Raw genomic sequence first — 21026 nt, forward strand, 5'->3', positions numbered from 1 at the left:
AATCTCTATGGCTCCATACAATCAAATTATTTTACTTGCTTTCCTCTCTACTTTAATCATGCATACATACCCTATCATAAACGTTGTGTTGTGGCGTTTATTGCAATGTTAACTTTTGGATAGATACATAGATAGCCTTTTGCTTTTACCGAAATTGCGGACTAGGCTTGTCTTAAACCCATCCGTACTAGTCAAGATATAGATAGATTCGGGGATGGTTACGTTGTTCTAATTAAGTAGGTACATACTAACTATATGGGAAAATAAATGATATTATTATATAGGTCATATACATATTACACCATGTGCCTTTTACAATAAATCTCTCGGCACATGAATCTTTCAAGTCATTGGGTCTTCTTTTTGTAATAACTAAATGAACTAAACCTAAGTGCATTTAGCCACTAGAATATTAGGTGACGTAAATCCAAAACCTATGAGTACATTAGTCAGTTTTCTAAATCTAAAGGAGACTTCCTAAACTAACTAAAAAGGAAATAATTACTATTATATATATTTCATTTTCTTTTAATTTCCAACTCTTCTTGTTTGTCAATGACGATGCCACGTGCTTCAATAAATCTTATAAAATGGAGTCCCCCAAATTTGTTCCTAAACAATGTTGTCTTCTTCTTTAGTTTAGCACCGCCACACCTACGTACCCAGGCGACAGCCCCCATCACCATGCGTGGCGATTCATACGTGAATTTGTCATCTATAGGGTTTGATCTAACATGGTCATGTAAATCAATTAATTGAGATGTTAATGCGCCATGTGTCATGTGATGTAATAGTTGAATGTATAATGTAACTTATGCGGTGGTAGCTTTACATGTATATTCATTCACACGTGTTTGTAACTACGTGACCTTGCAATGCCTGCCTTAACCAAATGACATTGCAAATCTAGTTTCTATCTACGCACGAGAAGATATGCATTTAAACGAATGAAAAGGAAAGCATTTTGGCTTTCTAATATAATGGAGTTAATTTTTAAATTAATACTTTCTGTGTTTCATAAAAAATGTTAATTTCACAAAAATGTCATTTTACAGTTTTATTTTTGTGTCTATTTACAATTCCAATGCATATTTTACACTAAATTTCATAACTTTTACTATTAATTTAAAACTAATCAAACCCATAATATATTAAATAGAGGCATATGTGTATATTTTAATATTTTCTTAATTTGTGTGAAATATGTTAAAATGACACTAAACAAATGGAGTATTTATTTTAGTCTCCTTTCGTAACTCTCGTAGAGTAAGTAAACGATAATGATTTTAAAGTTTAACTAAGAATGCAGATTTTATGATAATAAAAGCATAACTGCAAATTATAAAATTTGAATGGACAAAAAAGACCAATAAGTCTCTACACATTAATGATTTTTTTTTTTACCCTAAAGAGAGTATAGATAATTTGGTAGAGAGAGATCGAGCAAGTCCTCTTTAATACGGACCCAACTAATTTCACATTGGATTCTACAAAGTTTGAGTTTTTGACCGTTAGCTAGATTCTCCTCTCCTATATCCCATTTCATCATCCATACCTCTTTGTGATTATTGCCTTCTTCTTGTTCAGTAGTGGCGATGACCTGAACCGTGTACGTACGGCGAAATTCATGATGCAACTTCTTGCACGTGTGAGTGAGTTTTTGCCTACATAGACACGTTACGTGCGATGCTACTAGACCACCACTAGTTACTACCAGCTAGCTGTCACCATATCAGAAGCGTGTCCTAACCACGGCTGGGAGAATTAACGACGTTTTAGTCAAGGTTTTTTAACGCTCAGTTTTTTTGTTTTCTCACCGTTTACGTTCCATTTGCTATTATGAAATAGAAAACTACCGTAACACCCTTGTTTGGTTTCCAAGGGGAAAACAACATTTTAGCATCCATCGAGAAGGGGGCAAAACAGGGACATTTGGGAGGATTAATGTGGGTGGAGGAGAGAGCCCCAAGGTTCTGTTCTCTTCAAACCACAAACACCACGTGACAGACCAATACTCAAACAAAAAAGTATAGACCAATTTGGGAAAACTATACTACATTTTATAATCCTCCTAGTTTTAAAATAACAAAGAAGCACCTAATTGGATGGTTAATATGTATTTTGGTGCTATGGACAACATTTGCTTAACAAATAAAAACCAAATCAAAAGCAAATTAAAATAATTGCTATTGACTAAATGAAAAGTAAGCTAAATCTGTAATCATGATATTAAGTATTAACTAATTAAGGTGGGGGGGGGGGCATGGGAGCGAGAAAGTGAGAAAAAAGAAAGAAAGAGAGAGAGAAAGAGAGAGCTTCCACTATCTCACTATCTCTCTCATTCAAAGCAAGGGAAGAGATAGAGAGAGAGAGAGAGAGAGAGAGATGAGAACTGAGAAAGTTTTGATTTTGATATGTATGGTTGGATTTTTCTGAGACCCACCTCCCAAACTTGTCCCCACGAACACCATTATCATTGTTTTGTTTGAACTTCTTCTCGTTTAGGGGTTTCTTCTGTTTCTCATTGGCTCTTGACTCTTGAGGTTTTCTTATAGTTTAGACCTTTGTGTGTGTGAATCTCACCGAAAGCGAGGTTCTTTTGTCTTTGGTGTTTCTGGGTTATTGCGACAATGGGAGCTCTGCATTTTAGCTTGGTGAAACTGAGTAGAGGTTTCTTTGTGTGTTTATGGCTGTGGGGGATGCTCTCGCTATCATGCGCAGCCGCGAGGTATGGCGCTTCAAGGCAGAAGTTTGAGGTTAAGAAGCACTTGAATAGGCTGAACAAACCTGCTGTTAAGAGCATTCAGGTTCGAATTCTCTCTCTTTTTTTTTCTACTAGTTTGTGTTTTCTCTGCTTTGAGTTAAATGATGTCCATCTGGTGATTCATGTTTTCTCTCTCCTCTTTCATGATGATTTTGACTAGCTTTTTGTATGTTAATTGGCACAACCATGAAGGATTCTCTCATTCTGTGTCTACACCATAGTGTTTTAGTAGGAACTGTTCATCAGTTAATGCTGCATAAATCATTAGTCTTGAAGTTTCTTCCTTATACTTTCGTCAAAATTTACTGTCAAGTAGTGAGTTCTTATAGTTACTTGAATTTTCTTCTTCTTTGTGGCTAAACAGAGCCCAGATGGAGATATAATCGACTGTGTTCCTATCTCAAAGCAGCCAGCTTTTGACCACCCTTTCCTTAAAGATCACAAGATTCAGGTCCAGTGGATAAAAAACTAATGATTTGGATAACTTTGTTGAGATGTTTTGTTCCAGTGCTGATTTTTGGTTATTTGGTCTGTTCAGATGAGGCCTAGTTACCATCCTGAAGGGATCTTTGATGACAGTAAGGTTTCTGCAAAACCAAAGGGGAAAGAAACTCACATCCCTCAGTTGTGGCACCGGTATGGCAAATGTTCTGAAGGAACCATTCCCATGAGGAGGACAAAGGAAGATGATGTGCTGAGAGCAAGTTCAGTTAAAAGATACGGCAAGAAGAAGCGTAGAACTGTTCCTCTTCCTAAATCTGCGGAACCTGACCTCATCAACCAAAATGGTCATCAGGTGAGGGATATCAGAAATGCGTCATTTGTTTTTACACTTCTTGAGTAGCTTTGTTTGGTCTGAGACATTTTGTTGTAACTAAGTTTTTGTTTCTTTAATCTTTTGAATGAGATTAGCACGCCATAGCTTATGTGGAAGGAGATAAATACTACGGAGCTAAGGCGACTTTGAATGTGTGGGAGCCAAAGATACAGCACACAAATGAATTCAGCTTGTCGCAGATATGGCTTTTGGGTGGTTCTTTTGGACAAGATCTTAACAGCATTGAAGCTGGTTGGCAGGTAAAGACATTGACATCATTTAAAGTTTTGAAGATGACTTGTGCAATTTGTTTGTTGTTTTTATTTGTTGTGCTTTCAACAGGTGAGTCCGGATCTCTATGGAGACAATAACACAAGACTCTTCACTTATTGGACTGTAAGATTTCAAAACCCCATTCGAATTGATATTTGTGGTGTATGTATAATATAGAATGATGTTCTTATGTTGCTCAATCATTCTTGCTGCAGAGTGATGCCTACCAAGCTACTGGTTGCTACAATCTTCTCTGCTCAGGTTTTATTCAAATCAACAGTGACATAGCAATGGGAGCAAGCATCTCACCAGTCTCTGGATATCGTAATTCCCAATACGATATCAGTATTCTAATTTGGAAGGTACCTTTGTCATAACTGCAATCTTTTTTTCTCTGAAGAAAAAGTGAAACCTTGATGCTGAATGTATTATGTTTAACTTGTCACAGGATCCAAAGGAGGGACATTGGTGGATGCAATTTGGGAATGGGTATGTCTTGGGATATTGGCCATCATTTCTCTTCTCCTACCTAACAGAGAGTGCGTCGATGATCGAATGGGGAGGAGAAGTTGTGAACTCGCAGTCAGATGGTCACCACACTTGGACACAGATGGGAAGCGGTCATTTCCCAGAAGAAGGGTTCAGCAAAGCAAGTTACTTTCGAAACATCCAAGTCGTTGATGGATCCAACAACCTCAAAGCACCAAAAGGACTTGGGACGTTCACCGAGAAATCTAACTGTTATGATGTACAAACCGGAAGCAATGATGACTGGGGACATTACTTCTACTACGGTGGTCCTGGTAAGAACAAGAACTGCCCATAACCAAGGCATGTGTGTAGTATGTACTCAGATTTATCTCTCTTTCAGTCTTGTGAAATTCTTCCTTGTGTAGTAGTAGGCTGTAGTAAACAAAAAAACAAAAAAATCAAATAGTAGTAAACTGCGTAAGCTCTCTAGGTGATGGGGAAGTTTTGAGTTTTGTCTGTTTATTTAACTTAATGACAAGGTGTTTGTTTGTAGTACTCTCCATGTAAGTAGATGGGGGAAAAAAGTAGGTGTGACTCTATGTAAGTTCTCAAAGAAGCTTTATCCCTTGGTATAATTTCACATCGTCTCTCCTTGGAATGTCTCCTCTTTGATCACTCATTCCTTCCTTGATCAGAAAACTCGATTACTGAGTCGCCTCTTAATGCTTTGTGTTGCGTCCAATCCTCTTGCTCTCAACTCCTAACACTGAACAAAAAAAAAGGAAAGTTACTGGAAATTGAGTAGTAGTTTAGTTAAACAGGAAGTTCCTTTCTTCAAATTCATACAACTAACTAATCACTCTTCCATCGCAAAGCACACTAATCTCTCGACCTTTTATATATATGGAGAACTCAGACGCCAAACATTGCTCTTGAAATAGATCACAAGTGCACAAAAAAGGTGGTAAAATCTGTAAAAAGCTTGTGTTTACATTTTACAACCACACAACTTTCTGGTTTTCCATATAATCAATCATAGAAACATTAACAGTCTCAATTCTTTGATAGAAAACATCAAACATGACTCAAATCCATGTGGGCTAAGATGATTTATATATGGGCTTGGGCTTGTAAAACCACTATATATATTCTCCAAAATTTGGCCTCTTTTATTAGCTCTATATGTCTTCGTTTCTTTTTCTTGCTCCTTAGTCAAGATTGTTTGTCCTAAACACGGTTGGTTTGGTAATTTCTGATAATATCGTCGCTACATCACAGTCCCAGTTTCAATTTTTGCATAATACGATGTTATCAACAAAAATGCATTTTTTCTGAACCACAACAAAAAAAAAATCCGCCAAAATCAACTATATATACTCTTTCGATGTTATTTTTAATCTTTCGACCAATATTTAACTTTCAAAGTAATGCTGTATGCCTGCATATGAAATGATTCTCGTAGGGGTTATTTTGAGATCACGTTAGATAAATTTTCAGCCAAAGTGACGTTACAGCAAACTTCACCCAAACAAAATTATGTATTCTGGAATTGTCATCATTCTAGATATAATGTTTGATCTGCTATATGTACAGTATAATCCTCTCAAAATAGTAAAGTTTCACGTAACAAAAAATTATACACTGTTTTTTTTTTTTTTTTAAGACAGCCAGATAAGCAACAAAATTCAAATTCCACCAACGTTCCATTTTCAAAGTTAAAAAGAAAAGTGAACGAAAACAATGTTAAAAGCTTGTAATCATCATCATGCACAGGTTCGCTAAAGTTTTCTACAAAAACAAAAATGAAAGAGACGTGATATATCTTTTTTCTTATCAGATATGTTTCGAGGTTCCTTCTTCTATTCAAACTAATATACATCATAGCATTTTAATTTCATGAATATTTATACTATATTGTAAACATACAAAGCATGGTTGCGTGGGAAGTCTATCAATTGGGACAAGGCCCAGTTGGTTTACCTGGTAGTCAAAAATGCAGGCGGCCTGACTACCCCCTGATATTAGTCGGAAAGCATTCCAAACTCGGGATAGACAGTGTGGTGGCCCTTCGGGGAGAAGTCCACTCTGAAGCACTTCGGTGCGTTTCTAGCAGGGCTGACCGGATCAGTCGATAGGGTTTATCAAAAAAAAAAAAAACATACAAAGCACAGTGAAAAGAAAAGAGCCCACTCATTTTGTTTTGGAACTTGGGAAAAAAACAACAATTAGTTTCATTGGTTTGGAAGGGCCAAATTGGTAGTGAAACCCCATGCTTATAATAATAATGCATGCATGTTTTGTTTGGGGTAATCAAGCTTTCCGGCTATATATAGATTCTGTACTGTTTAATGAAAGAAAAACAAATATATAAGCCGTTTCAATATCTAAGAGAGACTACTCATGATTTTTTGAAACAAAACAAATGGCCGACATATAAAATTAGAAAGAAAAATTAAAAATCAAAGAGGTGTGAAAAAAGGATCTTGGGAAAGGGAGGGTAGTTGGTCATTTTCATAGTTTGGTATGATATGAAATTCTTGTGAACGTTAGGGAAAAGCATTATCATTGATTTCAACGAAGAAGACTCTTTAAAGGGCTAAAACGGCTAATTGATCCTTTAGTTACGCAATTAACTTTAGAATACTCCCATCAGAAATTACATAACCTACAAGGACAAAAAAATACAATAGCCAAAGATGTTGATCTCAAGATCTTAGTTTTGAGTGTGCATACACCATCATCTTTAGATTCACGAATCATGAGTCAACACAAAGATACCCATTCTTGTTAAACTATTCTTTTCCATATTAAGAACTAATTTCAAAACGTAGATATCATAACTCATAAGTGCATTTTATATTATTATATAAAAGCTCGATCGATACAATGTATTATGTAAACAAAGGTTATTATACATTAAAAAATGGAACACATATTACATTTGTTTACCAGTTGTATTTTTAACCATATTAGAAGAAGACCATATCTGAATCAAAGAACAACATCTTCTAGAATCTAAAAACACACTAAAGAAGAAGAAAACTCCACACGAAGGCTACACGCAGTTAACCTATATTCAAAGCAAATCTTTTGGTCTAATCTACCGTATGAATTAGAGAAACAGTATGTTTTACTATAGTCTATACAATAAAACACAGAATAAAGACATTTTAGTAATGAAATGAGTGGTGGTGAGGTTGTAAAGAAAGAACAGAGTGGTTGAGAAAGACAACAATGTAGTCTGGGCCAAGAGACAGCCAATCTCTGCCAGCTGCTTAAACTATTTGGACAACCTGTTTTGTTTCTTTCTTATTCAAAAGAATAATATTCACACATTTACATATCGATACATATTTTTGAAAAAAAAGTGATTCATATCCTAATTAGATAGTTAAATCACCGGAAGCTAATTATAAGTAATATGTACAATGTATATAGAACAAAAAAAAAATTGATGTAGATGCAAGAAAAATGCTATAGAAACACTAATTAATTTGGCCTAGTCGGTGTCTATAATCTCCATTCACACCAATACGTCCATTAATCCCGCAATTACTTACTTTAAGACATCCATTAAAATACACATATATATAATTGTTAGACTTTGTTGTTATCGTTATTTTCTTTGCTGTAATTCAGATACCTTTTCCTTTACTAAAAAGTTAAGTTGATGAACATATTTTAAAGAGACGTCTCTAGAAACAACAACATTCTCACAGAATTGGCTTATAAATACCCTTTCAAAACAACACACAACTCATTATTCGCACCAAAGAGAAAGAAGCATAAAACAACAGCCCTCATCATCACAATAAATTCTAATTGACTTAAGTTTCTTTTCAAGTGAAAAAGAAGAGAAAAATGGAGTCAATGAAGATGAAGCTTATGGTGGTGTTGATGGTGGCTATTGTGGCTTTCTCCGCAGTAGGAAAGGCGTCAGCGCAGACCGAGGCTCCGGCTCCAAGTCCTACATCCGATGCTGCTGCTATGTTCGTCCCAGCATTGTTTGCATCTGTTGCTGCTTTGGCATCTGGCTTTCTCTTCTAAACCAAAAACCTCTACATTCCATAGAGTTTATAGGTTTTTTTTTTTCTTTAAAATTGTTTTTGCCTGTTTATTTGATCGCCACGAGCTTCATGTTATTGTTTCTAATATTATTTGGACTACCATAATAGTATTTTTATAAGTTTTAATTTAACCTTCGGGTTTTTTATTGTAATTGCTTTGGTGTTTGTGCGTGCATATGTTTTGATAATTAATACGATATCTGTTTATGGATTGATCATTGATCTTTTGAGAAAACATAAGATGCAATACAAGATATAAAGTCCACACAAATTCTTCGAACCTCTCATATCTGCGAGTGGTATGATCAGTGATCCGATGAGCTGTGAAATTTTGGAAGGTTGTGTGGTAAACTTGTAATTATCATCAATATTATCAAGACCATTACAGAAAAACAAAAATCTAGCCAGAGGGGAACTACTTTTCACACAAAATACAAAGAGAAAATTGTGGGCACAACACAATAAAGCTCCAAAGTGAGGCAAGAAGGAGAAGAGGAACATGTTGCAACCTTGATTGCATCAAACATGCAATATTCAAACTCAAAAGGTGAAAATCAAATATACTACTTTATGTTAAGCATTACGTTTTACATAGTAAAGGCTAAGTTTAGATGAATATAACAATTACTAATTTAGCTAATACCTAGAGGAGATTCTCATAAAGGCAAATCAGGTTAACTTGACAGCGGTTAAGTTTCAGAGCAACCTAACATAAGCCACCCATTGATTAAGTAATAAACAAAAAATTATTTTCTTAGAGAGTATATATATATAGCATGGGATGGTATATCAGACAAGAACATGTTAAAGCCATGTGAGATGCATAGAAGCAAAGTGGTCAGCAGCAAGAATGGGACCATCATCACCTCAGCTTTTTTTTTTTTTTGGTATTATTTATAAATTTTGGTCTGTCTTTGATGAAGTCCCAAAAAGCTTTTATAAGTGGCCGCCACTTTGTTTTCATTTGATGAATTTTCAACTTCTTTCCATAAAGTTCTCTCTCTCTCTCTCTCTCTCTCTCTCTAGCTATATTGATATTCATTGATTAGCAAGAAACATATATAAAACCTTTCTCTCCATATAAATATATGTCTTTACGGCCTGCGAATCAAAAGAACAATGGATGATGACGCACACAATCTTGATGGAAAGCCAATCATCATCTTAAGCAGCCAACACTAAAGTTGTGTATAACTTAACACATAAGATACTGAGAACACCTCTACTAGTCTCTATTATTATGTTTTTTGTGTGTGTGTGTGTGTGTGTGTGTGTTTATATATATACCGTTTTAGATAAAACAAAACGTAAAAAGTTTGGGTTATGAACTTTCGATGACTAAAATTGGGCAAGTCTATATGTCTCATGTTTAAAATTTCACATAGTAATGGGCCAAGATAAAAGGGTCAAGGCCCATACAAACGAGTCAACGATGAGGATGACCTAGCACGAGACCTATATAAATAAGATGTTCCCACTGCGAACCCTAATTAAGGAGCTACCCTTTCTTTTTCCTTCGATTCAGTTCAAAAATTGTTAGCTTCTTTCTTTTTGGTTTTTCTCAAATTTTGAGGTATAATGGTGCAGTGATGATGGGTTATAATCTCGTTAATCTGATATTTTGCTGAAGAGACTTACGTCCCAACCATTCATTATATATCTGAGCACCTTAATCTTTCAAGTTTATACTGTTTTTTATTCTCCATTCAGAATTATATATATAAATCGCACATAGTTCTTCTTCGATTCCTTTAGATTCGCTCTAAGCATGGTTTCGAGGATTTTATTTGTGCGTATAGTAAAATGATCCTATCTGCTTGAGTACTCTCTCTGTTATGTGTTAACTATTTATAGAGTTATGCTCCAATGTTATAGGATCACATTTTGCTTTTTCTGCTAAACTTTGCTACTCTGATCACACTATACACTGCTGGTTCTTCCGAGGACATTTCTGAACGGACGAGATTGAACTGAATTATGAGCAATGGGCTATAACTGTGGAAAGATATGGATGAGCTGCAATGGGACTTGTTACAATTCTGAAACCAGTTTATTCAATTGCATTAGATTAACGATTACTTTGGGAATTGAGCAACATATAAATCACATATATTCCAATAACTAAAGCACTCTAATTAGTTCAATTCCGGGAAATAAACTCCATGTCCATTAGGGCATCATTATCCCTATAATCGATCGGGGCTTACACTAATATTAAAAGCCCAGAAATTGAAAACAGTAAAAATGGAAGGACCATCCAGATGCTACTCAAGATCTTTTTCGACTCGCTACTTATGCAACGTGGCACACGTTGATAGGCTAAAAAAAGAAATAAACGAAACGATATAATTTTTTTCTGTTTTGTCAAAAAGAAAAATAAACCCCCAAATCGATTCTCCTCTCTAAAACCCTAGATGGAGAGATTGAAACGAGGAAGGATTTCTGGGTTTGGTATGATTTTTCTTTTCCTTGTGAGATTTGAAAGTTTCAATTTTTATTTGTGATCATCTTTCTGGATTTTGGGGGGGTTGGGTTACTTCTCTGTTTTCTTGTAGAAGTCACATGTTGCTAAAGTCTCTGAGTTTCACAGAGAAGGGAACGACTGGTACATACTTCTTCTCTTCTTCCTTCTTTACTTGCATGTATGTGTGTGTTGTTTATGCGATTTAAGTTCATGGGTTGTGTCCTAACTTCATTCAATTGTTCTAATTTATGATGTCGGTAGCTCAGAGACCTTAAAGTTTGCAGCTTTATTTACAATTCTTTACTTGTCATATCAGTTTTAAAGATGCTCAAAGAGAATAACTTAACCCAATTTGGATCCTAATATGGAAGATAAGCTATGATTAGATTAGTACATAAGATGAGATTTTGTACTTTGGAAACATTAAAGAGAGCTTTGGATTGTTGTAGCATGATTCATATGTTATCTCTGTCTCACACTCACCTATACAAAGATAGTCCTATTGTAGTAACATAGACAGATTCTCAGTTTCTTAATTTCTCCTCCATCACCTGGTTTTAACTTGTACAATTTGGTAAAACGTGTTTTTCTTTTGTATGGATTTCCACAGGAACCTATTGCTAGTGATGTTGTTATGAAGCTTTTGGCGAAATGTAGCTCTGAACAGATCGCTATGATTGTTGATATGGTTACTCAGGAGCAGTCTCAGTTTGTTAACATATGCTATGAATCACTTGGGTACGTATGGTTACATACTTTATGATTCTTGTTGTTTAGGTTGAAAATTGTTGTTGTAGTTTTTGTAACAATAATGTCTCTTTGTTTGTTTTGGTGATATCAGAAGTGCGGCGATAGAGTTGTTGTTGTTGAACATTTACCTTCGTTGTGGGGATGAACAAGTCTCGCATATGGTGGCAACTATAAGCTCTGCAGATATAGTTGTGATGTTGTAGTTCCTGATTTCCGTGGAGATGGTAGATGTGTTGAAAAGGTTTCCAAGTTAGGGCTTGACGTCTTTGCCCACAACATTGAGACATTTGAAGAGCTTCAGAGTTCTGTGCGGGATCATCGTGCTAACTTCAAACAGTCTCTGGATGTGCTTAGGATGGCTAAGGACCATGCACATGCAGGCACCCTAACAAAGACCTATGTAATGCTGGGATGTGGAGAGACCCCTGATCAAGTGGTCAAGACAATGGAGAAGGTGAGAGCAGCAGGGGTTGACGTTATGACTTTTGGCCAATATATGCGACCCTCTAAGCGGCACATGCCAGTAGCTGAGTATGTGACACCAAAGGCCTTTGAGAGGTATCAGCTTCTTGGCATGGAAATGATATTGGTCCTTTCCTTGTTTAAGTTTTTATTAGCTGAGTTATATAATGGGAACGAAAGCTAACTGGAATGGGTTGGTGTTAAACAGGGATTCATGTATATAGCATCAGGGCCAATGGTGAGGTCTTCATACAAAGCAGGAGAGTACTACATAAAGTCGATGATAGACGCTGATCGAGTTGCTTCTCCTTCTACTTCCCCGTAGATACTCAAGCAAGATTACACAATCGTATGTGAATTCTTTCACTTTATTGCTTTGTTTTTTTCCTACGGTTTATCCACAACATTCTCAATAATGGTGAGAAAATGTAATACTATCATCCTCCAGTATCAAATGTGTGTCTAGTTTCTCTCTTTCTCATACTATCATCTGAAATTTAAGAATTTTATGTTTATTTTTATGTTTTCAATTTAAAAGTTTATTTTTATAGTTTTAAATTTTTAAAATTTTTTACATTATAAAATTATAAAATTCTTAAGATTCAAGAGATTTAACCAATAACTAACTCAAAAGCTTTGGTTCTTATTTTAACCTTTGACATTATTATAATACTTAAAAACTTCTAAGCTACATCTTGGCAATTATGCTGATAATGATGCTCTTAGGCACTGATCCTCTGAAGTGAAGTTTTGATTTTGAATAAAGTGTTACAAAACCACGAGTGTTGGCAACTCTCGAGGGGACTAAAAACACTAGAGGGCCACACAACTAAACAATTACAAACCTTGTATGTTTTAAATTTTCCAGCAGTTTCTGGTGAACTTTTTGTAAATGGAAGAAATGAAAAAGATAAACTACGCTTTCTTGTTGGAAAAATGTGTGTAAATTTACATGCCCCAAGGTACAAGTTTGGGTTTGGACTCACAGTACGGTGTTAATGTGAAGTGCTTTGAGCAGAGATGTTGCCATTTGCTTTACTAGAACTTGGCCTCCTGAACGTTGTCCATCACGTCGTTCTTCTATCAGATTCTTCAGTTTTTGCGGGAGGTCATTCTCTACGATCAGCTGTTTTGGCCGTGGATGATGCTCGTAAACAGCCTGTTTCAGTCATCACCGAAACCAAAACACTCAACAACAAGAGAAACACTTATTAGATAATATGGCTATTCAATGATTGATGATTTACCTTGATGAGTTTTAGTAGGTTAAGTCGAGCAATTGCATCTTGGTGGTCTAGCCTTGAGATGAGTAACGGAGTCAATCCATTTACAGCCAATGTCGTATTGATCCGATATGATTTCCTAAATCCAACAAAGGACAAGTATTAGACTAAAGAAGGGGCACAACTTCACTTTACTTCAGAACATTTTGGAAAGATAGATAACTCTCTTAAAAAGAAGAGATACATACGTGATTATCTTCAAGAATGGCTCCAATATGTGCACAAAGTGTCTCTCTGGGCAGCTCTGGAAGAAGTTTACTAATTTCTCAATTGCATCTTTCTTGAGCAACGCCTGCTCAACCTTGCGGTTGTCATTGTCTTGCGCCAAGCAAACAGCAATTGAATCTAAGGCTATTACGGACCAATATTCATCATCGAGTAAACTCAGGTAAACATCCAGACCGCCATGGGCGCGTAACTGCTCTCTTGAATTCCGAGATGCATGTGCCATATCACATAGTAGGGGCAATGCATATTGTTTCAGGGGAGAATCAGACATGATGAAAAGCATCAGGTGTGGAATGATTCCGTTTTCAGCCGCTTGTTCCTGCCTCCTCTTGTTTATCTTGCACAGGTTGAATAGTGCACTAAGCACCTACATAAAATTAAAGTTTACTTCAATCTTTCGAATCAGACAAGAGGTCGTAACAGTTATCTCTATGAAAGTCAAGAAAGTAACCTCATGATGAATCTGATAAACAAGATGCCCATCCTTAAGCTCAAGGTTGGGGATTAAATGCTTAATTGCATCTGCACGCTGCAGATTCTCCAAGCAATTTGGATCAGTGGATAAATGATTGGTGCACTCCAGTATCTGGAAAATGAAAGACATTGTGAGAATGCGACCCAAAGATCTTCTTAATCAAGCATTCAAGCTCGGCCACAGAGGAAAAATATATGTTATAGGAAAGCACCTTCAGACTGAAAAGAGATAAAACTTCAAAGTATTTCAAGTACCTTTAACAGAATAGGAGGTTCGACACGGTTGAACATCTGGAAAAGACGACTGAGTAAGCTTTGACTGCACATGTATGACTTTACCGTCGTATCAGCCCGAGCAAATTCAAGAAGCAGGTCAGCCACTTTCTCTAAGTATTCCCTAGCGACATCTGCACTCAGTGTAGAGACCATATGGGCAAGTAAACCAGATGATGTGGCACTTCCAGGTCTAGCATTTAGAACACCCGAACCTGACAATACTCCAGATGCTGTCTGAGATGCAATACCAGACGTCGAAGCAACTCCATCAATAGCCAGAACCTTCTTTGTCATTGTTTTACCAGGATATCTAGGCGTAGTATCAAGATTTCCATTTTCTTTTCCACGTCCAGAGACCTCTGAAGAAAGGATGTAATGATATGGCTCAAACAAAAAAAATCATATATGTGCCTACAATAATAACAGTCCTGCTAAATACAAAATTTTGAAACTTACCTGCAAATTCAGCCATCAGAAAATCTAGGTCTCCGTTGGTTTTCTTTTCATTTGATCCATGCAGAAGAGGAAGTCTACTTTCATGTCTCTCTATGCCAGTGATGTGCTTAACATAGTCCAGTTGACCAGAATAATGTCTTGAAGGGGGTTCTTTCTCCAACAAGCTAAGCAAAGGTCGAACTTGTTCTGTCTGAGTAACAGGAAAACCATTAGAAACCCCGTCTGCCAGCTTCTGAAGCTTATCTGTCGATGTCCTATTGGCAGAGAGAGATAGTCTGTGCTGTTGTCTAACATCTTCTGTGCCAGACGTTGAAGCATCTGGTGCAACGCTGCTTAGTCTAGGCTTATCGCCATCTGGGTGCAAGGCATCTGGTTGATGGACATCTGATCTTTGAGAATTTGAAGTTGAAGCATGAGAAGGCTCTTCACCACCGCCATGCCTAATTTTCAATACATCAGGTTGATCAATCATACTGATTGAAGTCTCATGCTGAGTAAAAATAGGATTGTTAGGGTCAAGTTGACCAGAGCGCACTCGTGGAGCTTGACCATCCACAATAAGTGCTCCCCCTGAAATAGAAGCCAGCCGGGTTGCCTCATTCAAGCTATAAAGAGTGTTGATTAGCCTCAGAAGAATTCCATTCTTTGCAGCTATACGGCAGAAATCATTTCTTGGGGTGGATCTTTTGAGTTTGAATATTTGCCACATCCCATCAATAGCCAAGTGAACCATCTCCCTGAACAGGAAATCTCAAATCAGTAGAATATCGTAGCACATAGAGCGAAAAAGATCAGACTTTATTAAAGAGAGAATAGCTAAGTCAATAAACGGTCAGCTATTGTTAAAAGTATTCGCCGTTGTCAAAAGAATAAACACACACCACACACATTAACTTCTGCACTTAATATATTCAAAGTAGTCCAAGAAGATGTAAACAGTGCCTACCTGTATTTGGCATAATCTGCTTCAAGAAATCCCACCAAAACGGGTATTCCACGGCAAGCTATGAACATTTGCAACGTTAAGGAGCTGCAAAGAAGCTACCAAATCAACTTTACGACTTACAAAAAATGAAGAATCGAAATAGCAAATTTCTGATGACTATTAACCTTGACTGACAAAGCTGCTGCAAGAAGTAAGCTGCTTCCTTACGAATTTCTCGAGAACGATCCCTCTCAGGACCAGCAAAACTCATTACAACAGGAATCTGCCATTTCACTTGGAATAATCAATTTACGTGGGATTTTTGGCCACATTAAAGACAAGACAGATTTGACTATTTGAGAACAAAGAAATCAGTGGTGAGATAAAGACACCATGGATACACTATCTAGGATTTTCCAAAAATGTTGTTAACCTCCTAAATAGAAGCTTAAAATAGAAAATGGAGACACAAGCTTTTGATATTGGCCATATTCACCAAACTATACCAAGGAACTACTGGTGATTCAAACAAAATGGAAAGCGAGACTTACAAGACCAACAAGACAAGCATTTTCCTGGAAGTCAGTATTATCTTTAATAATTTCGTTTATCAGCTGCAGCACGGCACATATTACCTAAAAATACCATAAAATATCAACAAAACACAAGCCAGTCAGTATTTCTGATAAATACTGAAGATGAAGGTCCAAAAAAAAAAAGTCTTGATTACAAATTAACATACTCGAGATTTAGGAATATCGAGTAGATCCATTAGAGGCAGGAAGCCATGCTGAGTCACTATTACTGCTTTCTGCTCAGGTCTCTGACGAAACATGGTTACAAGTTTCTGACAAGAAGATACTATTGCATCTTCTGACTCGTCTGGCCTTAAGGAGCTAACCAATCTTGTGAACTCGACTGCCTACAAAAACTTAACCAATAAATACTAAGGTTTGGATTCGCTAAAAACAGAGTAGAGAAGCAACAATATTCTTTTCAACAATGGATTGCAAATTATCATTCTCAGAGCATGAAGTGAGTTGGTCAAGTAGCAATAGCAAAATACAAAATGCCGAGAGATTTCCAAAACATCAATATATAGTATTGCAGAATACCTGCAGAGGAAAAAGGTTCTCCGCAGGAACTTTTTCATCAAATACCTGAGAAACAAGATAAGGAAATATTTTAGCAGTATACTACTTGAAATATCAAACCTGCATACTTGAGACAGTTCATACCAAGCCATCAATGTCAATAACATCATCTTTCAAAACACCCATCATTAAGCGAAAAAGATCACCACCATCATTTGAATGCCCCGTTTCCCCCTCCATTTGTTTCTGAGCAATTGTAGCCCTTAATTTTGTTGCCAGATCATTTTTTCCACCATCTGCAACAGGAGAATCACCTTGGTTGATATTTGATGTAGGCATCGATGTTGAAGCTTCATTTGGTTTTCCCTCAGGAACTTTATCCAATGGATGAAACAAATCATGCAAAGAAGCATCCCCCGGAGGATCACTAAATCTAGACAGTTCGTTCCCACCAACACTAGATGGAGTTTTCACAGCCTTTAAGATAGACATGACAAGCAAAACAAATCTAGTCAGTTTACAATTTTTCAACTCAGTATAAGGCAGCTATCAACAACCTACCTCCTACAAGAAAAAAATTATTGTCTTGAAATAGAGCATTTAGTCTAAACACATCATTCAACAAAGAATAGAAAGTATTGCAAAAAGAACATCATCTTATAAATAACTATACCACGGCCCAACAACAAGCAAAACCTGTCTCACTATCGAAGTCTCTATGCATGTAGATGTTAAATTTGCCAAAAAAAAGTATATAACACAAGTACAACACCAGTAAACTGTTTGTTTATCAGTGAAAAACTTACCAACTCAACACCAATAGTACGATATACTGCCTTTTGATTACCATATTTTTTAAGAAAGTGCTTGGACAATAATGACATAACAGCAAAACTAACAACTAACCTTTCGAATCCCACGATCTTCACTTTTTAAGCCAGAACTATGCGATATCTGGTCCACTTGGACGGTACATTCTTTTCCAACCTGCTTTATTGCTGAACTGTTTTTTCTGGATTCAGAAGCTTCTGTTTCAAGATTTCCAGCTGTTTCATCATGTTCAGATTTCCCATGTCCATCTTGAGACGTCCCCTTAGCATCCGAAGAAATACTTAACGTACCAGACTGAAGAGAAGATTTTTCATGGACTGAAAGTGCAGGAACTTGATCTGACATAACATCATCGTCTGAATTATCTGTTCCATCTTCACCTAGATCACTATGTGTAGACTGATCTTTCTCAGACCTAAAACTCGCAACCCCTACCAAAGGTAATTTGCTTTTTGAGTCCTGGAAAAGAAAAGTACTGTATCAGTAGCTTTAGAAAGCGTATCTCTAGCTTTAAATGTGTTCTCCAGTTCATATCTCAACTCTTTATGTGCCATCTTCAAAAGATTGATTGATGGTAAATTAGAGCTCTGGAGTCTTACCGTTTTTGACATCCCCACTTTTTCTGCTGGAAGGCTTTCAGCTACATCTTGGCTACCTTCATCATCCTTCTCCGAACTTGCAGCGGGGTCCCTCATATATCTGCAAAGGATAAAGAACCCAAGGACATTAGAGGTTCAGTGGATGTAAGGAACACTATTGCGTCCTCTAAGATGGGATATATAATATTTTATTATATTCTTCCAAAAGTTAAAGTTAAGTACAAAGGTTCTCACTTGATGGTGCCACTATGCCGAAGTGATGACTGCAATGCGCGTCTAGAGTTTCGTATCCAAGGGTGAGAGAGCAGTGTCTTTGCATCAGGCCTCTGCCTGGAATCCTGTAATATGCAAGATACAAATCAGATGTACATACAGGATATTAACTAAATCAAAATTTTCTAGGTCAAAGAGGTAGGTGAATAAACACCATCGCAGAAATGTATACCTTCTTGAAGCACTGTCTTAGAAAGTCTGTAATATCTGGAGAAAGACTATCGGGGATAGGAGGGTTATCATCCTGAAACAGAACCAGAAAAAGGCAATAGTTTGTCACTTTTGGCAACCAATTTTTGCATTTTTTTCAGGAGAGACGTGCTTTACAACATGGAGAATAAGAAAAAGGGGAAGGAAGAGACATCTTAGGTTTATCAACTCTAAAAGCAAACTCGTAAAGTTGGCAAATACCTGAACAATACGAAAGAGGGCTGGCATGGGTTGCAGATCATAGTAAGGAGGTACACATGTCAGAAGTTCGATAACAGTGCATCCAACGCTCCAAATGTCAGAAGCAGCACAAACTCCTGACATTTCAATAACCTGTAACAGAAGTTGGACTTTCGTAACTGCGGACATAATCAGGTAAGAGTTCTCTAAATCAAAAACAACAACAAAGCTATTTTCAGAAATTACAAATGGCAGTTAACCTATACAGAATATGGTGACGGGGGAAAATATATTATCAAAGGTGTACCTCAGGAGCCATCCAGTAAGGAGTTCCAACCACTGAGTGAGTGTTGACATCAGCCTCGTTAAGTTTAGTGGCAACTCCAAAGTCAGCAAGCTTAACAAGACCCTGTAGTATGATGTAGTTAAGTATCTATCTAAGGGCAAAAAAAGGCTTAGAAGAATTTTATGCATCCTAGAGATCTTGAAACAACAACACACTGAGTACAAGCGTGAGGATAGATAATACAGAAAAACCCACCTCCTTTGTCGTTAAAATATTTGCACCTTTGATATCACGGTGTATGACACCCTGCTCGTGTAGATATACCAAACCTTCCAAGACCTGTAATCATTAGTTAGTAAAAAATGCATTAAAAACCTTAACCCATTTAGAAAGATTAATACAGACCTGAGCAATGTAAACAGCCACCAACGATTCCGGGAAAGGTCCGAATTTATTTGGTTTAATAATGTTTGCAAGTGAGCCATTCTCAACGTACCTGCAAACACATATGATTGAACTTGAGGTTGCAGTCCAGAGTAGACCAAAATAAAAGCAAAAGCTACTTAGTACTCACTCCAAAATAATGTGAAGGTGAGTCTTTGTCTTCGAAGACCCAAGATACTTCACAATGTTTTTATGGTTCAAGTTCTGCAATGAAAAATCATCTTAGAGGACATAAGGGAAGGAGTGCATCTTAACATCATAACCATTAAATAGAAAAAACCAAAGTTCAGAAGGTATTTGACCTAAGTTGACATCAGGATTCCAACTTTGAAAACAGATAAATGTGCACAATTCAGAAAACAGGGATCAAGCTCTAAGTGGGATAAGCCAAAATACATATGCATTTCAAGCTCTACATGGGATTCTAATTGCTAAGCTAAAGAATGTATAACAGAACAATGATTGTGGGATATGGAAGAAAGAAGATACCTTCAACAGATCAATTTCTTGCTGGAGAGAAAAGCATCCCATAACATCCAAATGTAAGAAACCAGGATTGAGTAAGCACATAGCAGTGGTAAAGAGATAGAGAGACCATATAATGATGGTCCATAATAGCAGAACAAATAACGAAGATAAGTGAAAAAACAACAAACCATAATGGTGTTAAGATCCTCTTGAACAATGTTTTCCAAAGAGACTTGTTTAATGGCCACAAAGTCTCCATTCTCCAAGTCTAATCCTTTATAAACCCGACCATAAGCTCCTTTACCAATTTCATCTCCCAGCATCTGAGCTCATATATCAACAATCAACCTTGAAGTTAATCAAAAACTGTACAGAAAACTGCACGAAGCAATAGACTTGCAAAGATTTAGCTTTCAAATTGCTAAAATCCAAAGGAGTCCCATATATAAAAAAACCCAAAAGCCCAGGAATTGCGGAAGAAGAAGAAGAAGAAGAAAGCTCACGTATTTGTTGTCGAGAGTCTTAGATTTGTGGAACTGAGATGACGTCATTTGCCGCGCCATCTCTACTTCTCGTTTTCTTCTTCCTCCGTCGCGTCAAGCAAATAAAAAATGCAGCGAACAGAACAACAAATTGAGCTCCTCAAGGAAACAGATCCATTTACGAGGGAAAAGAAAATAAAGAATTAGGGTTTTAATTTCGTGAAGAACAAAATTTGAAGGATTCGAAGACGATGATGGAGTTGAAAGATCAGACAGAGATGACAGCTCTATTACAGTAGTGAACAAAAAGTTTAATGAAAAAAAAGGAAACAACATTACAAAACATTTAAGTTTTGGGGTTATAAAATTGACTAACCGTAATTATATCCCAGGGTTTACTTATGTTAATTTCCATCTCATGCGCCTGTATTCTTCTTCTTTATTATTGA

At 36.7% G+C, this 21026-nt stretch overlaps 3 protein-coding genes, 1 long non-coding RNA gene and 1 other non-coding gene across 5 annotated transcripts; 4 read left to right on the forward strand and 1 right to left on the reverse strand.

Annotated features, from left to right (window-relative positions):
• The first annotated feature begins 2279 nt into the window (after positions 1-2279).
• Positions 2280-4983, forward strand: LOC17893390. The gene is made up of 7 exons (XM_006297692.2): positions 2280-2807; positions 3129-3215; positions 3303-3560; positions 3677-3841; positions 3924-3977; positions 4070-4216; positions 4303-4983. The coding sequence occupies exons 1-7, from the start codon at positions 2631-2633 to the stop codon at positions 4678-4680; spliced, it is 1266 nt and encodes a 421-aa protein (XP_006297754.1). The 5' UTR covers positions 2280-2630; the 3' UTR covers positions 4681-4983.
• A 3080-nt stretch (positions 4984-8063) lies between these two features.
• Positions 8064-8607, forward strand: LOC17893101 (arabinogalactan peptide 12). The gene has a single exon (XM_006300189.2). It carries the CDS (start codon positions 8187-8189, stop codon positions 8370-8372), a length of 186 nt encoding a protein of 61 aa, XP_006300251.2. The 5' UTR covers positions 8064-8186; the 3' UTR covers positions 8373-8607.
• A 1367-nt stretch (positions 8608-9974) lies between these two features.
• LOC111831777 lies at positions 9975-10058 on the forward strand. Its single transcript, XR_002834913.1, has one exon. It is a non-coding gene; the product is annotated as a small nucleolar RNA U30 (small nucleolar RNA).
• A 689-nt stretch (positions 10059-10747) lies between these two features.
• Positions 10748-12589, forward strand: LOC17890588. The gene is made up of 4 exons (XR_002834645.1): positions 10748-10997; positions 11467-11594; positions 11698-12164; positions 12277-12589. It is a non-coding gene; the product is annotated as an uncharacterized LOC17890588 (long non-coding RNA).
• A 217-nt stretch (positions 12590-12806) lies between these two features.
• On the reverse strand, positions 12807-20972 carry LOC17892368 (MAP3K epsilon protein kinase 1). The gene is made up of 24 exons (XM_023785297.1): positions 20599-20972; positions 20284-20418; positions 20117-20137; positions 19758-19831; positions 19589-19679; positions 19439-19522; positions 19205-19306; positions 18919-19050; positions 18680-18751; positions 18469-18572; positions 18235-18334; positions 17711-18094; positions 16949-17281; positions 16826-16870; positions 16453-16632; positions 16262-16345; positions 15896-15993; positions 15732-15815; positions 14786-15522; positions 14309-14688; positions 14031-14165; positions 13540-13946; positions 13316-13430; positions 12807-13227 (listed from the first exon to the last, which is right to left on the reverse strand). The coding sequence occupies exons 1-24, from the start codon at positions 20656-20658 to the stop codon at positions 13051-13053; spliced, it is 4134 nt and encodes a 1377-aa protein (XP_023641065.1). The 5' UTR covers positions 20659-20972; the 3' UTR covers positions 12807-13050.
• Between the last annotated feature and the right edge of the window lie 54 nt (positions 20973-21026).

This window comes from Capsella rubella, unplaced genomic scaffold (genome assembly GCF_000375325.1).
Source record: "Capsella rubella cultivar Monte Gargano unplaced genomic scaffold, Caprub1_0 scaffold_3, whole genome shotgun sequence".
Lineage (NCBI taxonomy): Eukaryota > Viridiplantae > Streptophyta > Magnoliopsida > Brassicales > Brassicaceae > Capsella > Capsella rubella.